Source organism: Phoenix dactylifera, chromosome 7, assembly GCF_051530095.1.
Source record: "Phoenix dactylifera cultivar Ajwa chromosome 7, Ajwa_hap1_PhDact_Kaust_v1.1, whole genome shotgun sequence".
Classification (NCBI taxonomy): domain Eukaryota; kingdom Viridiplantae; phylum Streptophyta; class Magnoliopsida; order Arecales; family Arecaceae; genus Phoenix; species Phoenix dactylifera.
Genome location: NC_143196.1, coordinates 35,319,503 through 35,338,877, shown reverse-complemented (window position 1 = coordinate 35,338,877; position 19,375 = coordinate 35,319,503). Strand labels below are relative to the sequence as shown.

At 37.8% G+C, this 19,375-nt stretch overlaps 2 protein-coding genes across 8 annotated transcripts; one reads left to right on the top strand and one right to left on the bottom strand.

The window, feature by feature from the left end:
- Positions 1 to 721: 721 nt before the first annotated feature.
- Positions 722 to 8,512, top strand: LOC103703775 (anthranilate phosphoribosyltransferase). 5 transcript variants are annotated; one of them, XM_089924579.1, is made up of 11 exons: positions 722 to 1,281; positions 3,198 to 3,677; positions 3,770 to 3,927; positions 4,085 to 4,168; positions 4,262 to 4,314; positions 5,447 to 5,528; positions 6,343 to 6,450; positions 7,035 to 7,158; positions 7,384 to 7,469; positions 7,967 to 8,216; positions 8,265 to 8,512. In XM_089924579.1, exons 1-10 carry the CDS (start codon positions 840 to 842, stop codon positions 8,186 to 8,188), a joined length of 1,839 nt encoding a protein of 612 aa, XP_089780705.1. In that variant the 5' UTR covers positions 722 to 839; the 3' UTR covers positions 8,189 to 8,216; positions 8,265 to 8,512. The 5 variants fall into 5 exon arrangements, 3 of the variants coding, with proteins under 3 accessions (XP_089780705.1, XP_089780702.1, XP_089780703.1); XM_089924576.1 differs by having other exon boundaries at positions 7,035 to 7,239; XM_089924577.1 differs by having other exon boundaries at positions 4,031 to 4,168.
- An 880-nt stretch (positions 8,513 to 9,392) lies between these two features.
- LOC103703773 (ribose-phosphate pyrophosphokinase 4) lies at positions 9,393 to 18,739 on the bottom strand. 3 transcript variants are annotated; one of them, XM_088701969.2, is made up of 7 exons: positions 18,269 to 18,739; positions 13,620 to 13,797; positions 13,416 to 13,511; positions 12,615 to 12,683; positions 12,379 to 12,507; positions 12,054 to 12,153; positions 9,393 to 10,217 (listed from the first exon to the last, which is right to left on the bottom strand). In XM_088701969.2, the coding sequence occupies exons 1-7, from the start codon at positions 18,652 to 18,654 to the stop codon at positions 10,084 to 10,086; spliced, it is 1,092 nt and encodes a 363-aa protein (XP_088558095.1). In that variant the 5' UTR covers positions 18,655 to 18,739; the 3' UTR covers positions 9,393 to 10,083. The 3 variants fall into 3 exon arrangements, with proteins under 3 accessions (XP_088558095.1, XP_008784969.1, XP_089780706.1); XM_008786747.5 differs by having other exon boundaries at positions 13,620 to 13,935; positions 18,269 to 18,737; XM_089924580.1 differs by lacking the exon at positions 9,393 to 10,217 and adding an exon at positions 11,160 to 11,478 and having other exon boundaries at positions 13,620 to 13,935; positions 18,269 to 18,737.
- Positions 18,740 to 19,375: the final 636 nt, after the last annotated feature.

Sequence of the window (19,375 nt, the reverse complement as noted above, 5' to 3'; positions counted from 1 at the left end):
AACTCTTTTCAATTGAAACTAATTCTATATAGTTAGAGCGATTCATAGTTTGAAATAATATATTAGCAGAAAATATTATGCCATATTGTTTTCAAAAATTAAATATCCAGGTACAGCAAGCATGCACATATACCTTACGTGCTAGGCTATATGTGGAAGAAAATTAATAATGTATTTGGTTGATAGATAATGTTAGAGACCAAAATTTTATGGTTGAAATATTTCTCATATTTTTTGAGACGCTACTCATCCTAATCTCCCGTGAGTAAGGCCAACAGAATCAAAAGACTCTCTGAAATGATAGGCTATATAGAACGGACCTAGTCAGCAGTACTATTTGCTTTTCTATATACATACACAGCCTGATCGTATTCTCTCACCAGCCAATGGATGCCGTCCAGTAATGAATATAGTGCCTCGCTCCGTGCGTCCTTTAATATCAACTCAATTATCGTTACTGGGTTACCTTCCAAAATGATGCGCTTGGCCTTTAAAACTTATCTTGCAAAAAAGATATACTTTCATGCTATTTTAAGTTCTGCTCTAAATGCTGATGCCTCGAAGGAGCAACGGCCAGCAGACCCTGGTTAAACTTGATCATACCAGAGTTTATGTGGACTTTGACTCTTGAGCCATCAACCGCTTGATTGGATCTGGGTCTCATATGTTGATTTGACCTCGCATGGATATAGATAGGCACTAAAGCAACGACAGCAAAAACGTCGCACACTTATTAAACAATTGTTCGAGATCCACAAGGGGGTTGAAAAAAAGAAATTTAAAGAATTAAGGTTCTACATGGGGACTAGATAATAATTTCATGCGGTAAATTTGTCTCCATGCGACAAAACCCCTTCCCATCCTCCACCCTCCGTGCTCGAGCTCTACGGGACGACAATACCATGAACTCCCTCCTACACCCAAACCCTAACCCTAACCTTAACCCTAGTTCCTTTTGCTTCTCTGCTGCAAGAAGAACGACCCTCTCGAACTTGACGAATTGGATCCCCTTCCGGCTTGGGGAGCGCCGGATCGGCCTCTCCACCCCGAGGAAAGGCCGCCACCCGGCGGTGAGATCTGCGGCGACGATTGACGAGGCGGGGTTCCTGGAGGCGGACATCCGGAATCCGGCGATCTCTACATCGTACAGGCCGTCCAAGATTCCGCAGCCCAATCGGGTGGTGCTGGAAGCGCAGACGAAGGTCTGCACCGGGCCGGAGCAGACGAAGCCGCTCAGCCAGGAGCAGGCGGTAGTGGTTCTTGATACAATTCTGAGATCAGGTGAGTTTCTTTCAGTCGTTTTCCTATTGATTGCAGTGCTGTTGGTCTTTCTTGAGTTAATTCATATGTTGTTTTCTTGATTCTTTCGTAATATGCGCCAAATCCTAGTATTTTGATCTGGATTTCGTTTTCTGTACTTGGAAGTGGTTATATCCAGTTAGTTGTCAACGAATCGTAATCAAAAAAAGAAAACTGAAATAGATAATTTTGGTATATTGTTCTTCGTGGGATATGCTTAGACCAAGAACCGATAACCATCACGCGATATTTGCAATATATTTTCTCCCCTGATTATTTGGTACTCAAATAGTGTAAATATTATTTGCTTATTCGGAAAGACCTTTAGTCTGTAAAGAATCCAACCAAATGAGTAATTTTATTGCTGATTCTTAAAGTCTATGACTTATTTCTGTGAAAATCAATATGTTACTGCAAATTATCATCAGCACATGAAAGACGTAAAACAACTTCTAAAGCACAGTCGAATGGATTTCTTCATCACAAGCCTGGACGAAAAGATTGCTTGGAGGTCAATTAATGGGTCTAGCGACCAATTTGTAGATGCTGCAGGGCAGCTTTAATGGTTATATGGTTTGTGGCAAATAAAAAGAAAGTTGAGATCATATTCCAAAAGAAAAAATAGCCAGAACATAAGCACAAGATTCTGCATGGGTTATTGTACAGTGGCATGTATGTTTTTGTTTCTTCACTATTTCTGAAGTAAGAATACCGCTATAGAGGATAAACCTTGGGCGATGCTTCATCCCTTTGAAAGAATATATCTTCAATTAAAAGGAAGACGACCTTCCTTGGTATAAAGACATGACCTTGGGTGATGCTTCATCCCTCTGAAAGAATATATCTTCAATTAAAAGGAACACAACCTTCTTTGGTATAAAGATGCAACCTTCCTTGGTATAACATAGTAGAAATAGGATTATAGGAATGTCCACTAGAGAAGACTTTGGATGAGGATTCAACAAGAAGAACACTTATAGGAAGACTCAATTTTTCCATAACTCCTTGTATTTGTCCTTCTCTAAATCTTTTATCACTTTCCAACTTTAAATCCAGGTATCATTTTTTTTTCCTTGCAACAAAACCTTCTTGGTTGAAATACTTGCTGCTTTCCTTTTCAAAATCTTCTGCCAATTGCTAGTAATATTTCTTCATTAGTCCCTATTTTTTGCAGACCTTGCTTTTAGTATTTGACTCTGCCTTTATTGTCTTGGCATGAAACTCCTCACTGGCTGCAAAAATGATTAAAAGAAAGTATTGTTATTCCAGCACCAACCTTGGTGGGCTATGCGTCCCATAAACTCTTTTTTGCTTGTGGGCCTCAAAATTTGTACAAATTCTATATCTTTGCTTGCATTTTTCCTGTAAAGTTTAAAATCTCTATCTTCAACCTCCCTACCCACATGTGGAAGACAATAAATGAAAAGTAACTAATGAATGTACAAATCAAGTATGTGCTCATTGTCTGCCTGAAGAGTCCAACTGTTGCTCTGATTTCTCATAAAACTTATGCACTTGATCTGAGTCTAGCCAACATGGTTTTTTTTGCTTATCAAGCATCAAGATGTTTTTGTTTTATTACTGATTTTCTTATGCATTTTTTTGTTGCTATTTTGAGCGACAAAATTTATGCTTATACTGTTTTGTGGCTAAATTTTGGGAATGATGTCTTCCTTATTGTCCACTCTTGTATTGTATTTTTTCACTTGTTATTTTTATATCTGCATGGTATAGCAAATCTCCATATATTTTTAAAAATATAGATAGAGCACAAAAATATAAATGTAGATAGAGCACAAGCCTAAGTGTTTCTACTGAGGTTAAGATTGGTGTTCAAATTGTGTATTATTGTTGATTATCATATTCATATTATCTTGTAATCTTTTATTATTTCGAAGCTAGGGGAGAACTTAAAAATGAAGAAGTTTCCAAAGCACAACTTGGAGCCTTTTTTGCTGCAATGACAATACGAGCAAATGCTTTTCCAGAGGCCACCCAGTGGAGTGAGGGTGAAAGACATGCCATGAGCATATTGTGGCCACGCCTTGTTCAGGTTCTTCCGCAAGATGTAATCTTTATTGCTGATCCTGAGGGCACAATCATGGGACCATGTAGTTCAATTGGGCCTCATTTTGTTGGCCATGGAGCTGCTGAGATGAGACTGGTGGGTGCTCTAAGGGAGGTTTTGGCAGGTGGTCACTTAGGTTATGAGGAGGTTCAGGGTGTCTTAAGAGATGTTCTTCCATTGAATCCCGAGGATGATACATCAGTAAAGGTCAGTGAGTCATTGCTTGCAGCATTTCTAATCGGACAGAGGATGAATAGAGAAATTGATCGTGAGCTCAAAGCATATTGTCTAGCATTTGATGACGAACTAGGTAATGCTTGTATTTTCACATTCAAGATAATGGTACGATGATTTCCGCCCTTCAGTTCCTATGCAATGCTCAATCCCTCCACTGTTTATTAGGTTCCCCTCCTATTGCTGATGTTAGATCCTTGACACACTATGGTGAACCATATGATGGAAACACACGTTTTCTTAGGAGTACATTGTTTGTTGCTGCTGTGAGAGCTTGTTATGATGAATCTTGCTTACTCCATGGTGTTGAATGGATGCCACCCAAGGTCCGTGGCACATTTAGTCTTCTGTTGTCCCATGCTATTTACTTTTGTATTCATTGTTGTTTTTCCTGAGCTCCTGGTTCTAAATACAGTAATTGATGATCAGTACATCCTACATGCAATAAACTTCTCTGAGATTTCTGGCTATCAAGGTTTTCAGGGAGGAATAACAGAAGGGCAGTTGCTGAAGTTTATGGGAGCAAATACATATTTGTCTCCTGCACAAGCAAAAACTTTGCTGGAGGTGCTTACAATTCTGCACATAAATTTGAAACTGGTATTCTATTATGTCTTTATTTCTCATCTGCTATATGCGACTTTGTTCCTGTTTTTCCAGGATGAAAATATTGGCTTTGCATATGTGAGTCAGCGGGAAGCTTGTCCATCTTTGTAAGGACAATGGCAATCCCTTGTTTATTTTTTTAATCATCAATGACCTCCTTTAAGACTTGTTGATTCCATGGCATATTCTTTCTTGTCCAAAGTTGCAAATCATGTATTAGATGGATTTCATCATTCGTATTATGGATGTGGTTGGTGACTCCATGGACATATATATTGGAAGTTTAAGCTAGAAACAGGATGCATGTATCATTACTGTGACTGCAATATTGTGGCAATACCAAAGTGAGTAGAGATAGCAAGACAAGAATCACAGAGCATGCACTGTTAGATGATCGATTGAAGAAAAATCAACTAAGATAAAATAAAAAGAAAAGCACTTGGAGCTCGAGCTTATGTGAAGGGTCTGAAAAAAGACAGCAGGATCTAAGCAATTGGAAAATTTCTTGGTCTGACTGAGGATCTATAATGAAGGAATGACAGCAAGGAAGAATTGGTGAGGCCAATCTAAAGTAGATGGGACAAGACTTGTTAAGGTTTGTTTGTGCAAGTGGCTGGGGAATGAACTTACCCTAGCAGTGGTTATTTTTCCTTGTCAAATTTAGTCAGCTTCCAAGCAAACTACAGTTATCAAAGTTATCTTGTACATTGGTTTCTTGGCAATTCAGTGTGAGCAGATTTAGCAAGGCATCATCTGTTGCTTTAGATACCCAGGAAAGTTGCTCTGATTTCTATATATGTACATAAAACAGTTGATTTGTCACAACTTGTGAACCTTTCGCTTACATATTGATAAACAAGACAATGAATTATATTAGAAGACTAGTTGGGATGAATGAAGCCATAGTATTGGAATACATTGTTTCTCTACTTTAGCGTCTTTTATTGTATTGTCAGTACTTAGGCATACATATCATCCTGAACTAATAGAACATTTTCTCTCATTATTTAACACATCTTAACAGCTCAACTTTTTGTCATGGTAACCCCATTTCTGCTATAACTCTGTAAATTCTTGACTATTTCTTTGTCATTTTTTAAGAGCTTGTTGAACATGTATCCTATCAACCCCTTTAGACTTGTGAAGTGCATAACAGGTTCACTTTACACTAGAATATCCATACCTAATGCTGAAACAACTTAGTCATACCATGACTTCTTAATCATGATTATGCTGCAGATATTCCCTGATTGGGCTCAGGGAGCACATTAAAAAACGTCCACCATTGGCAACTTCAGAGAAAGTTCAGCAGTTTGTGAGGGTGAGTTGTAAATTTCCTACCATGCTCCTCTAAAACATTCTACATAGCCGCATGCTTCTAGCGGCAGCTCCAAGAACTCTGTTTCCATTTGGAACTCGATAGGAAATACCATGAGAAACATGATCTGATGCCATGAAATTTGAGAGGTTTTAATATTTGCAATATCTGTTTCATGTTCGTTGAGATGTGATTGATTCACGGTTTTCTTTGCAATTGCAGTATTGAAAGATTCTCCAAATTATGGCCTTGCTGCATGATGTACACACTTGTATAATGGTTTATATATATTTTTCTTTTCTTGATAAAAATGTTAAAACATGTTTGCTTATTTTGTCATATATTGCTAGCATCAACTGTAGTCACGTGAATAGTTTATTTTCTTTTCTTTCCCCCCATGTTGCAGAATAATTAGTGTTGATTGCTTGCACTATGAATTGATGTAGCTCAAGACCTGCCTCTAATAGAATGCTTCTTGACATCCATTATGCACTTCTGGTGAAAAATTATGTCTTTTTAATCTGCTGATAGGTATCATGAAGTTAGATCCGACTTAATAAAATGCTCAAAACTTGTTTGACAAAAAGTTCTTTTCTGGATGTTACAACAAAGATATATTTTCAATAAAATTTTCTGCTGTAGCACTCACAGATAGTTGACACTCAAGTTCTTGGACAATCAGATCCTGCACTCTATAAGACAGGCTCTTGCATCTTTAATTGTTTGAGCATAGGTACATTGGAGGTCCACCGGAACTCAAGCATCAGCTTTTATTATTTCTAGCAGGTAATCTAATGGGGCTTCTTTTTCTGTTTAGGCACGTGGGAGGGAATCTATTGTCGCTGGATTCTATCATGAGGGTTATGAAGATCCGCTGTTAATGCTTATGAGAAGAAGAAAAGTTCATTCTGGATTGGTGGTGAAGGTATTTTGCACTCTTATAGTGTAAAGCATACCTTAAGTTTTCAAGGGACCGTCTATTTTTTCGCTGCTAGCTTGTCTTCTTAGTTCAAATTGCTTGTGGCTACCTGTCCTGTGGGCATTCAAATTTTATATCCAGAATTTTGGACCAAACCTGAGCAAAAACAAGCACATATATTTGACTTAGATGCACTAAAATAGCCATCTTTTTTCTTAAAATTTCAGTATAAAGCCTGTAAACATCCAGTATAACTATGAGAGTGTCATCAGTATTTGTTTTTCTTTTAAACACATTGTTTGTTTCTGATATTCAGAGTCTGGACAGAAAACACTCATCATCTTTCATGCTTCAAAATCAGTCCAAGGCATTCATAAAAATAGCTCAGTACAGTATGTGTATTTTGGCTTATATCCTTGCTGGTTACAAGCTGATTGAGTTGATTTCTCTGAACCCATCTGTCTTAAAGTTTTGTGCTTCAAATGCGAAATATAGTCTACTACATGGAGCATCATTTGCATATGTTGCAAGCTTAATATCTGTCTACCAACATCGCATTTAGAGTCATGTTGTACATGATGCTCATGTAGGGTGAGGAGGGTGCACTCTCAATGACAACAAAGGTGAGATCAGTAAATGCATCAAAAGGCCTTCCAGTGAACCACTGTTCTGGATTTCGCTCGCCAAGCAATGCAACTAACTCTGATGTTGATGGTATGGACTTGACTTGTGGGGGTCTTCTTCACAACTTGGATCTCCTGTTCCTAGTTCTTGATGGATTATCAGAAAATAAAAGTGAATGTTTTTCCATCTTATTAGCCATATTCATTATTGTTGAGCCAACAGTTTTACATTATATGTATGCATAATACATTATGCACAAAATATTTGGATTTTAGTAAATATTCTGGTGGAGGTTATTTCTGCTTGTTTTGCCAGGAATTTCACGTGAAAGCTTCAGTATTGAGGTTAATGCAAAGGATTATGGATTTGAACCCACAGATACTCCTAGAACTGATAGATCGGTAGGCTCCTGTCTTCTTATCCCTACTGTTTGTATCAATTGGATTTATTTTTTTTATTGCATTTAGCTAATGATTGTGGAGCTATTTAAAATGGTGCTGGAAAACTATAGGCTTATGGTCTTCTGACCAACTCTATCTCAATATGATGGTAAATAAAAAAAGGTGGAAATTGGATGCGAAGGGGAGGGGAGAAAGCCATGCAAGAAAATAAATACCACCATTGATTTTGTTTAGACGAGAGTGACGACAAATGGGTGACTGGAAATCTGTCAGCTAATTCCTATGGAACCTATTTTATCAATTTTGTGTAATCGAATCTAAAAGGCTTAGAGTGATTGAGGATTGGAATGAATGCCAGAAGAGCACTTATAAAAGCTGACAATAGATAAAGTTTACTAGTGTTATTGAGATTTTATGATATTATACTTCTTGTTTTGCCCCGAATTCTTACATATTTAGATGCCAATATTAATGTGCTGTTTTATCCTCTCAATCAGGTTTTAAGAAACATAGAGTTGGGCCTAGCAGCACTTGGTGGCGAGAAAGGACCAGCGTACGACCGGATTGTTTTGAATGCAGGCATGGTTGATCACTTGCTAGGCTGCAGTGGAGCTGGGGATATTATGTCAGCTCTGGATAGGGCTAGAGAAGCCATTGATAGTGGTAAAGCTTTGAACAGGCTCATGAATTACATACAGGCCTCACACAAGGTCACATGATTTCCGTTCCTAGGGCTAGCTGCTTTTTGTTTGCATGTCGTCCCCCCCCCCCCCCCCCCCCCCCCCCCCCCCCAAGACTTCTGTTGTAAACATCTGTAGATCTGCACAGAACTAAAGTGAAACATTTAGGAATCGTCTAATTCCTGCCTTCTCGATACCCCCAAAAAACAAAGATAGAAATAGGATTAGACGAAATAAAAGGGTTAAAAAAGTGAAAGAATCTGTTGTAGAGGCAAATCGTGAGAGAGTCATTGTTTTTTTATTTTCTTTTCTTTCTTCGCTGTATCTTCATGAAGCATAATCTGAGAAACATTGGGTTCTTGATTTGACCAGCCTTTGGTTGCTTGTTTGTAATTATCCAAATGGATCAGAAAATCATGTTCATGATACAACCCCGTTCCAGTTTCTTTTACCGTTGCTTCTTTTTCTTCGTTTTGATTTGATACCGTGTGTTTGGTTTGGGTGGTCACATATGGACCACCCAAACTGGGAGATATCCTATATCAATAGCAAACAATGGAAAACTGGGAGATGTCCCGGCTAACGTCTTAATAAAGCCTGCATATGGACCTTCCCATGGACTCAGTTAATTGAATGGCACTGAGCTGCTATTGCTTGGCGTTGCTGTCATTTGTTGCTATTGATGTAGTTGCCCTAAAGATTAGACAAGCCTCCAGTCTACTTATTTTTGGTTTTTAAAAAAGGGGCATATTTTTTGAGCTTGACAGTGATTAAATTTAAAATATTAGGAGCTTAGCTAGCTTGCTCTAGCACTACCTCTGAAAGGTCACCGAGCCATCAAAATACAACATACATGTTTTTTGAACTTAAGAGTGAGAGTGGAATGGATAATATCCGTTTGAATCTATTTTTATATCTAAATCTATTCAAATATGGATAGAAATTTGAGTATTCGACTAATATCCGTATCTATATCTATCCAAAAAAATGGATATGAATATAAATAGATGGTTATCTAATCCATATCCAAATATCTAATTTCATTTATAATGCTATTTAATTTTATATAATACTTATAAATTTTTAAAAAATAAATAACTACATTAGCATATTATTAACTTGATTTATCGTTCACTTAATAATATCTTTGATCCTATGATCATAAAATTTAATTATCAGATTTATCTCTATATGTATATCTAGTATCGAATTATGTATATCTAGTAGCAAATTTGTATCTGTATCCATCTAAAATAAACATGAATATAAATTTGTGTATCCGACTAACATTTATATATGTATCTACATTCATCAAACAAAACAAATATAAATATGGATAACCTAGTATCAGATTTATATCCGATCTGATTTCAGCTCTACTCCGAACAAACTATGAGTTCTAGCTCTTGTAGGCCCAAAATAGCCCAGTCACTGTCTCCATCCTGGCAAGCTAAACAATTATAGGCCAGCCAATAATGCCTCGATCTTGACATGCTAAACAATTATGTAGCAGCAAGAGCTGCAGGGTCTGCATGAATCACTGGCTAGTCTTTTCCTACCTCTATGTTGGACTCAAAAAGAGCCCCCGGCAACATACCGCGACTAATGTTTGCCACGCCAGGCCCTGCACAAACCCGCTTATCCCGGACCTCGTGTCCAAATACCAACACATATTCAACAGCTGGAAAAGCGGATGGTAGCCTGGATCGCACCACCACCAACGTTGCTCAGTGGGATCGCACGAGAACAAACTCACCGTTTTTGTCCAAGAAGCCCATACCACCACTCAGAGGACCCGTAATAAACCGGTACCGTGGCTGAAGGAAATTCAACTCCCAAACAACAAAAGGTTCGATTAAAAAAATGACACAGTCAAAAACAAAACAAAGAGAGTTTAATCAGGCTGATAAAACTCTACTGAAAGATAGATAGATCTATATCTGAAGGGCAACAGCTATAGCACTGGCAAGGCTGAGGACTTCAAAGGGAGGTCTATTTTTCACCTCCTTCACGGTAAGCGGACATGAATCAGTAATCCAGAAGTTGCTCAACCCATTCTCTGGACCCACTGGAAAGGAAGAAAACAAGGGGATCGGTTTAGTGTTCAAAATGCAGAGGAAGAGAAATATGACAAATTAGTTCAGAAAAGATTGTTACAAGAAACACTAACATATCTAGCTCTATTTATCCATTAGTACCTGTTCCTAATGACAATTTGATAATAATATAATTTGAGCAGAAAGATTCAAACTGGATATTAATGTTAAGCCAATGCAGCTTCTTCACCCCCCCACCTCCCCTTTCTATTTTTTTTTAAGAAGAAGAAAAATAATGGATCATCAAAATTCACCAAGAAAATGGGCCCAAACATCAAAACTAGACTGCAACGGCTGCCCTCTCAAAATCTCTTCAGCCTTCCCTCTATCCTTAAGAGTCAAAGGGCAGAAATCCAAGATATGGATAGGGCTAAGGAGGTTAATGCAGCTTCTTACTGGAAAAAGACTGTCCATTTTATTTTTATCAAAAAATCAAACAAATCAAAGTTGTTCTTTCTACATCATTTCACATATCAAAAACACCTGGTCATAAGACTTAAAGTTTTTGTAACACTCACCATCCAACTTCCCATTTTGAATATTATGCCCTCGCAACTATATTCCATCTCATAAGATACATATTTTATGCTCACAATTTCTATTGGTTTCTCATGTGTGCCATTATATATAATAAATTACTGCCATTCTTTGTACATGGCCACCAATTCCCTCAAATGTCCGCCAAATGCTTTTAGAGCCTGTACGATTCTTTCCACCATGAGTTTCTCATAAAGAAACTTGATTGTAAAGTCAAACTCTTCAATTGCTAAGTTGGACATGATGCAGCAGTTTAATTCCATTTCAGTTCTTACTAACATATTAATCCAATTGAATTTGAGAACCTTGAAATCATAATCTAGCAAAAAGAAGATATCCAAAAACAACACCTAAAAGTTGCATTACCATCAAGCAACAATCCTACTCTTTCGATCCCATTACCATCGAAAATTATATTATTTGGAACATAGGCAATCAATATGAGCCTACATAAAATAACATATCAAGATGATCTCCATCAAAAATCACCTTCCAATTTCCACTTAAATTAGATGATGCTAGACTTTTTCGTTATCGTACAGGAGTTACATAATTTGAATTTCTCTGACATTCTACGTTCATTCCAAAGGAATTCCGGCTCAGATATCACTGCTCCAAACGTCGCCACGGAAGCCTTTGTAAAGTAAAGTGTTTCATCTATCTTTATCCTCACTTGTACCTCCTTGTCAGGCTTAGCTAGGCAAAGTAGTGATAAATAAAGTTCAACACTCGTAATTCAAATTTAATGATAGATATGCATGGTCATAATTATGCACTTATACGACTTGGCCTTAAGGAATAAGCTTTTGCAACTCAGTGTATGTATTAACCTAGCCTTAATGGTCAAGTTTTTACAACTCAGTTTAAATATCTATAGGCCGAAGTTGGCAGTAGATACTGTATGTGGTATCTCCCACAGGACTGGGAGGCACCTGCAGAGACGGAAGAGAGGACGGAACAAGTGACCCAGAATGCTCTTGGTCCTTTTGTCCAAATACATTCAGGATTCTGTTATCCAGAATGCTCTTGATCCGTCAGCCCGCTCCTCCTCACGTAGGATATATCACAAGTTTCCAAATAACCCAACTCTGTGTGTTTAAAGGCGAACCTTGGTTTAAACCATTTCATATGTAGAACAAGAAAAAGTGTAGTGGCCAATTTACCATAAGTCAGTTCTTGAAAGTTATGTTTATATATATGAATGGTACTCCTAGCAAAGAAAAGAACACTGGTATTACTGGGAAGTTACTCCAGGTGAAGTAGATACATACCTCCATTATCATACTGAAATCGCTCCCATGATCTATTAGGGAAGATACCATGAGTCACATAAGCACTGACTTTTGCTGCTCCATGAGCTGCCAATACTTTCTAAGGAAAAAAAAATCAGAGTTCAAATCCAAGTGGGACTTCAAGGTTCAATAAATTAAAACAACATATATTGCATTAAACTCTTACACAAGCACATGATGTAAAGAAAAATTTTTGCAGCAAAAAGCAACAACATATGCTGATAGACAAGTTCATGTAACAAAAGGAAAGAACATGTGGATAATGCTAGCTTGCAGATAACACATCCAAACAATAATCACATACCTGGCACTCAATCAGAGTACTGCCTGATTGCACCAAGTCATCAACTATCACAACATGGCGGCCTTTGGGATCTCCCTCCTTGAGACGAACAAATCGTTGGTCACCTTCCCTAACTTTGTTACAGATAATCTGAAGTTGAGATCAAAAATTTTTGCTCAGCTCACTGTCACAGGCAACAGATATAGTATGCCAGTTTTGTGCAATAGTAGTTTCAAACTATCAATACAGAAAATTACCACTGGGAAATGCTGAAGTTGCTTATGAAATCTCTTCCATGAGCCATCATCTGGAAAAGCAATACAAATCTGAAAAAGACAGTGCAGAATCACATACTTGACATACAAAAGCATTTAGGGCGCATCTGGATGCCTGGTCGCAATGCTGTGAAACATTCCCATAAGGTGGGAGTTGTGTAAGGATGGATTAAGGCAAGAGGGACTAGGATTGAGATTGAACCCACAAATACCAAGAATTTTGGGATGTCAAATATCATTTTTCCTGATAAATATCGGTAACCATAAATTTTTGGGATATAGTCTATTTGGCAAAATTTTGGGATACAGTCCATTTGCTGATTCCCATTCCTGTGGTACTTAACGCAAGATCCACCGACCAAGCATCCAAAAAAGCCTTAGTTAATCATCAGAAATGAATAACTTCCAGTAAATTTATGGCTTTTTACGGCAAATACCTAAAAAGAAAAGTCACTGGTCAGATAGAAGAATTGCATCAATTTGAGTTCATGGTTAATGACACAATGAGAAAACTTTGCTACTCTTTGCCCATGAGAAACCATGCACATCTCAAACAATTGAAAAATCATTGCATACTAAAAGTAAATTTTTAAGGCTATGATTTTCACAACAGACATTCAAAAAAAAACACAGCTGAAATTTTGTCGAGAGATCATGATTTGACATCCACCTTTGGTTCAACGAAGTCCAGTTCTATAATTAAATCCAACGTTGAATAAGGACCGATCGTCAGAGATTGGATATCAATAGTCAACAATTTGCTTTAGAGATTATGTCACTCACATTTTCAGAATCAGGTAGCTGCTGAAGCCTGTTTTTAAGCAAAGGAATGCCACTCTCAAAGCATGGTAAGACATAATCTCCAAAGTAAAATCTCTCCTGGAAATAAAAAGGCTTAATTATATCAGAGAAAGATCATGAACAGTAAGTAAACATGTATAAAAAACAATTTACCATATATTAGTATAAGAAAGTCGGATTGCCAACCTGTAAGGCATGAATATCAAATATGACTAAACTAGTCGGTCCACCTCTTGATATTGGTATATTTGATAATATTCTAGCAAGAGTGAAGGCTGTTGCTACATCTCCTTCCTCCTCCATACGCTCATAAGACCCAGTTGGGAAGAAGGGAAGCACAACTGTAAATGAGGAGATGAACAACCTGGGCAATGCATAGATAATAGATAGTTGCTCAAAAATTACTCCAGGGGAGCTAAATGAGGCCAAAAAGGCTACATGCTGCCCACGAATGCCATGAGCATTTGAGATGAATAGGTTGGGAAATCCATCCTCAAATGCCCTGAAACATATAAATATAAAAGACATTGTCACATGTCAGTAAGTGAAGAAATCAAATTAAGGTGAAATCAGCTATAAATGACAATAACAAAACAATATCAGTAGATTCCCAAAAAAAAAAAAAAACAAATGTTAGGAAAGAAAAAACTTATTATTGCTTAATAAAACTGAAATAGTTTGTCCTTACTCCTTTATGAAAGACATGTGAAAAGCATTGCATTTTAGGGAATAAAATACAAAATGATTTGCTTTGAAAGTTGATTTTGTCCCCTAATGAAACACTTGAAGAAGCCTTGAATATCATGTCCCTTTAGGATTAGGCATGGCAGATGGAATAATTGATTCTTGTAGAATTGTTAGCAAAAAAGGGAATATTAGGAACCGTCTTGCTAAAAAAAAAGAAAGGACGTCTACAATCAGAATCATGGCTGGTTGTACCACCTCAAGCAGTCCAATTCAGGAACCGACAAGGAATTGGGATACTTCGCCCTATCGGCTCGATAAATAGGCCAAATCAGCTCCAACACTTGATTAAACCCCTCCCCTTGGCTCGGTAAATAGCCCACCCCGCGCCGCTCGTGATGGCAGCACCCCCTACCCATGCTCATGACTGCTCGGAGCACCTCACCCCCCCCCCTCGATCGATGCTGCTCGCCCCTCCCCCCCTCCTTCATCACCGATAAACATCTCCCCTCTCCGTCTCTTTCTCACTTCGCTAGGGTTAGGGTTTTCCTATTCCCTCCTCATTCCTCCATCTCCCTCCTCTCTACCTCTCTTCCCCTCCCCCAATGACAACGACGACGAGGGCTTTTGGGCCCTCTCTCTCCTCCTCCTTCTCCTTCTCTCTCCCTCCTCTCTCTCTCTACCCCTCCCTCTCCGACTCTCTCTATTTCGGTACACCTCGTGTAAGAACCCAGGGTCTCATTCAGAAAGGCTAGTTGGAAGGTATTATTTAAGTTCCTTGACCCTATATAAATATTCAAGATCTATCGAGTGCACAATTGATATGGGACTAAACACATGCCGGCATGGGTCCCTCCCATACTCTCCCTATGTAAGTCTTAACAGCCTGGCCAGAAAAAGGATCCAAATCCATTCAAATCTAACCACAAGTACCATAAATTTAATCACAAATACCACGATCAATCCTTGGTCAACCCAAATGAGCCTGTGATGCAGTGTCCCTTAGTTTACATGAGTTATGGACTGGATCCGCTCTAATATCATTTGTAACAACCCAAGATTTCATCCAAAAAGCCTAGTCTGAAAGTATTATTTGAGTTCTTTGGCTTGTATAAGTAACCAAAATCTAATCTACCTAGTACATAGCCGATATGATATTAAACATATACTCGCACAAGTCCCTCACATCCTAGAACAGCACGGTGGTACGGACTTGCATTCCATGCTAAACCAGACACCGGCTGGTACGACCTTCGGTACTAGTTCAGCAAATCTTGATTAAAATAAAACTCTCCTCAGGCACCTTGCTAGTCTTGTAATTGCTAACTCAATAAAATAATTTCATTGCAACTTATTCATAAGAAAATGCTGGAAATAACTAACCAACCAACTATGCTAAGAGATTTTGAAAACCTCAACAAGGAGTGTACCCATGAAAAGTCACAAGCATCAATAGGAAAAATATTAAAATTAATATATAAACAAAAAAATGTTCTTCGTGCTTTTGCCTTATCATTTCATAAAAATATGTTATGGTAATGAAATCAAATAGAACGCATGCTAGAAAAGAAAAGAAAAGACTTAGAACTCAAAGTTCAGTATTTTAAGGATAATACTTGAAAATTTTGAATTTCAATTCATGAAAATAGAAACAACACCAAGCTTAGCAACTTGAAAAGAAATTCTAAGATATAGGAATTGAGTACATTGGAACTAGTTTGGAATGCTTCTGGTTATACTTATAAACTTTAGCAAAGCAAATGGAAGGATTAGCACCATGTAGGTCCACAAAGAGGCCTTTCTTTATTATGCATTTCCAAAGACCATGATTAAGGTAGGGATTGGAAGATGGATGATGAAAACTTCCCTATGCTGATATCGATGGCATTCCAGCAAATTAGTTCACCTAGAGATCTTATTGGCAGTTCTGGAAGCCTAAAAAGACTTTATTTTATTACTTTTTATAGGACCTTTTGTTCTTGCGGATTTTTGTATACTAGATCTCATGACTATGGGATGGTCAAAAAGATAACTTGATTGACTGTAAGGCAGTGGTTGCAGACTTAAGTCCACAATTGGATACTCTTTCCTCTCTAATTTGGGGTCTCCTTTATAGAGTATATTGAAGTAAATAATTTATTGAACTAGAAAGATCAAAAAATGCTCCCATGAAAATAGACTTTAATGGTACAAGAAATGATCGAAGAGATAAACTGAGGCAGAATGATAAATTAAATAAAGTTAGTAAAATAACAGAAGTAAAGGGCAAGGGTTTAAGAAAGATATGACAAATTGAGGCATCAATAGATGCTTTTTTAAAAGAAGATAATGTCTTCCTTAGAGAAAATCATTGCCCCACAAGGTGCATGGGATGCTGGTGGTCTTCCCTAAGATACAACGATCCACTATCCCTCAAACCATGCACTTTGGTGAGGAAGTCCGTATGTTGTACATAGTAGTTGCCCTGGGAAGTAGAAAGCTGATAGTATATTGTTTGGAAAGCCTTCTCTGATATTCTCACAACAGGGAGAGTTGATAAATATAAAACCAACCATAATGTCCCAACACTCACTCCCCATCGAATCTAGAGGTCAGTACGGGCACGCTAGATTAGTAGTAAAAATCTCAACGGGATAAAAGACTGAGTCAACATAAGTCAACATAATAAAAAAGAAATTTTAAGACACTAAAACTTGCTTAAAAAGAAATGAATAAAACTATAAAATAAGTCATAACAGTAATCAACAGGAAATGGTAACAGAAGTACAACATGGGAAAGGATTTGATGGCAAAGGAAAAATGACTGGTGTGGATGTATATTGAAGAAAATGATGATTGAGTGAGTTCTTAATGAAGTGAAATAGCAGATAGATTTTTGAAAGTGCAAGGTGTTGCTTCAGAACTTCTGACAAAGTCACTAATTTTGCAGCCCATATTTCACATGACATATAGGCCTATCATCAGTTTGTAGTACCCTGCAGAACCAACAGTTAGATAATTTTGAGCCATATAAAATACCCATTAGATGGTATAGTCTCTCGCTTTGACCTTCACATGACCGTGCACAACCATCAGTTCGATAATTTCGAGCCATATAAAATATCAATCAGATGGTACGGCCTTTCACTTTGAATTCATAGCTTCTAATTCGGCGCCTCAGACAAACAAATCCCTAAAACAAACACTGTTGTCTTTACTCTTCATCTACATGCTTTCCAAGTCTAGGGGGTGTTTAGAGGGTAGGTCTGCACACCAAGTGGCTTTCTAGGTTCCATGGAAAAACCTATTACACGACCTTAATCTCAAACAATTTGGGTAGGTCTACCCACCAAGTGGCCTTTCAGGTTCCACGGCAAACCCCTTATCTAGGGAACTCGGGACAATCAATGCCAGATGACAACTCCAACACCAGTCTCCTCACTAGAGCCTTTATCCACACATTGTGCCAAGATTAATTAGGAGGTAATTGTACTAGCCCATGGTAATCAAGGAATTTTAGCCATTTTCATTCAGTTATTTTCATCAATATCTTCTTTATCGGATGGTAGCAACATGACAGCATCTTCACACTGAATTTTTCATACAGAAATACTTTTCAGTGCTTGTGTTGGCTCATGTCTAGAATGTATTTTAAACTAAGAAAAGGACTAAGATGTCACAGACAAACAAAAACAAATTTAGTATGGATTTCAGTCAGAGTATCAGAAACAACATGTAGAAGATTAAGTATGAATCTATCCAGTTATGCTGACGTTGTTGCTATTGGAATCATCCGATTGGCAAGATTTCAATGCAAACAAATGCATGAAAATGAGTAAGCAATATTGATCCGACAAACAATTCCAGCATCAATAGTGGATGAGAGAGAGAAGAGAGAGAGAGAGAGAGAAAGGAAATAGAGAGGAGGAGCGCTTGGGAACTGTCGGAGGTCTCCTAACATTACTCTCATCGACGCATCATCACCACCGCGTTGGTTTTCAAAGAATCATTAAAACTCATTGATATCACAAGAATCAGATTCTTGTTTATAGAGACGCAAAATTTGAAATATGAAGATTCAAGAAGCCCTGAAAGAAGATAACGCATTCAAAGGAATAAATAAATCGAGAAACTTTATTTGATTCAGATTAAAGAAGAAGAAGGGCTTGTACCTCCAACTGATGCTGCGGAGCTCGACGGCGTCGATCTCCGAGGCGACGCGCTCGGCCAGCTCCCTCATTTCCTCGCAATAGAAGAGGAGAACATTCTTCCGCGACCTCTTCGGAGGCAAGGCGACGGAGGAAGCCACCGTCGCCGAGGCCGCCATTAGACATGAAGGGGAGCTCCGGGAGACGTGGACGGTCGCTCCGCTTCTCCCTGGCGAGAGATCAGGGCTCGTGAGCTCCGATCGGAACCCGCTGCTGCTCCGCTTCGGGAGGGCCAAGGATCGAGCTCCGACGAATTTGGGCTTGTAGAATCTAGGGTTAGGGCTAGCGTTAGGTTTTGGGCTTCCCCAAGAGGGAGCCGGAGGAGCCGCCGCCGCCGCCGCCGCCCCCATCTTTCTCCGCCTACGACGGCGAAATAGTCTTTTTTTTTTGTTTTTGGTTTTTGAAAGGAGACAGCGAAATGGCCTTCTATAAAACGACATGGAAACCAAATATCCAAATTACCATTTATTAGTAAACCGAAAGTCGGCAAGAAATATGCCGACTCTGCTGCTTCTCGGAGGAGGAGCTTTTAGCACCTTATACAATTTCAATTGGCACAACTTACCAGAGTGCGTATTAAGGTTGATTATATATATATATATATATATATATATATATATATATATATATATATATATATATATATATAATTTTTTTAAAAATTGAATGATAAGTTCCACATTAATAATCTGAATTGTTAAAAATAATATGCTATCTATAAGCTACTTATATTATGTTTATTTAAACTATTCAATTTTTGACCATTTGACATATAGATTAAAAGTCTATAAATTATATAATTTTTGGTATGTAAGCAATTTAAAATTAGATTATATCCAATAGCTTAGATCATTATTTTAAAACTTCCGTCATTCATTTTAAAATAATATGTGGCTCCATAAAATTTATACTAGATATCTTTATATTAATTCATATAGTAAGTTTGAAAGTGTAATTTTTAGAGCTAGATTTTTTTTTAATTGGATGATAAAAATTTCCCATCAATGAATCAAACTATTAGATATAGTTTATTATCTTTAAACTATTTATACCCAATAATAATAATAATTT

Bases quoted from the DNA above. Each gene is read 5' to 3' on its own strand.
- LOC103703773 (XM_089924580.1), bottom strand. From the start codon at position 18,654: ATGGGGGCGGCGGCGGCGGCGGCGGCTCCTCCGGCTCCCTCTTGGGGA. The intron at 13,512-13,619 runs GTTGGCAATCCG...TTTTATTTCCAG, and splicing joins TTGATATTCATGCCTTACAG to GAGAGATTTTACTTTGGAGA. The intron at 11,479-12,053 runs GTATGTATCTAC...TACTTTGCCTAG, and splicing joins ATTTCAGTATGATAATGGAG to CTAAGCCTGACAAGGAGGTA.
- LOC103703775 (XM_089924576.1), top strand. From the start codon at position 840: ATGCGACAAAACCCCTTCCCATCCTCCACCCTCCGTGCTCGAGCTCTA. The intron at 3,678-3,769 runs GTAATGCTTGTA...ACTGTTTATTAG, and splicing joins AGCATTTGATGACGAACTAG to GTTCCCCTCCTATTGCTGAT. The intron at 4,315-5,446 runs GTAAGGACAATG...ATTATGCTGCAG, and splicing joins CGGGAAGCTTGTCCATCTTT to ATATTCCCTGATTGGGCTCA.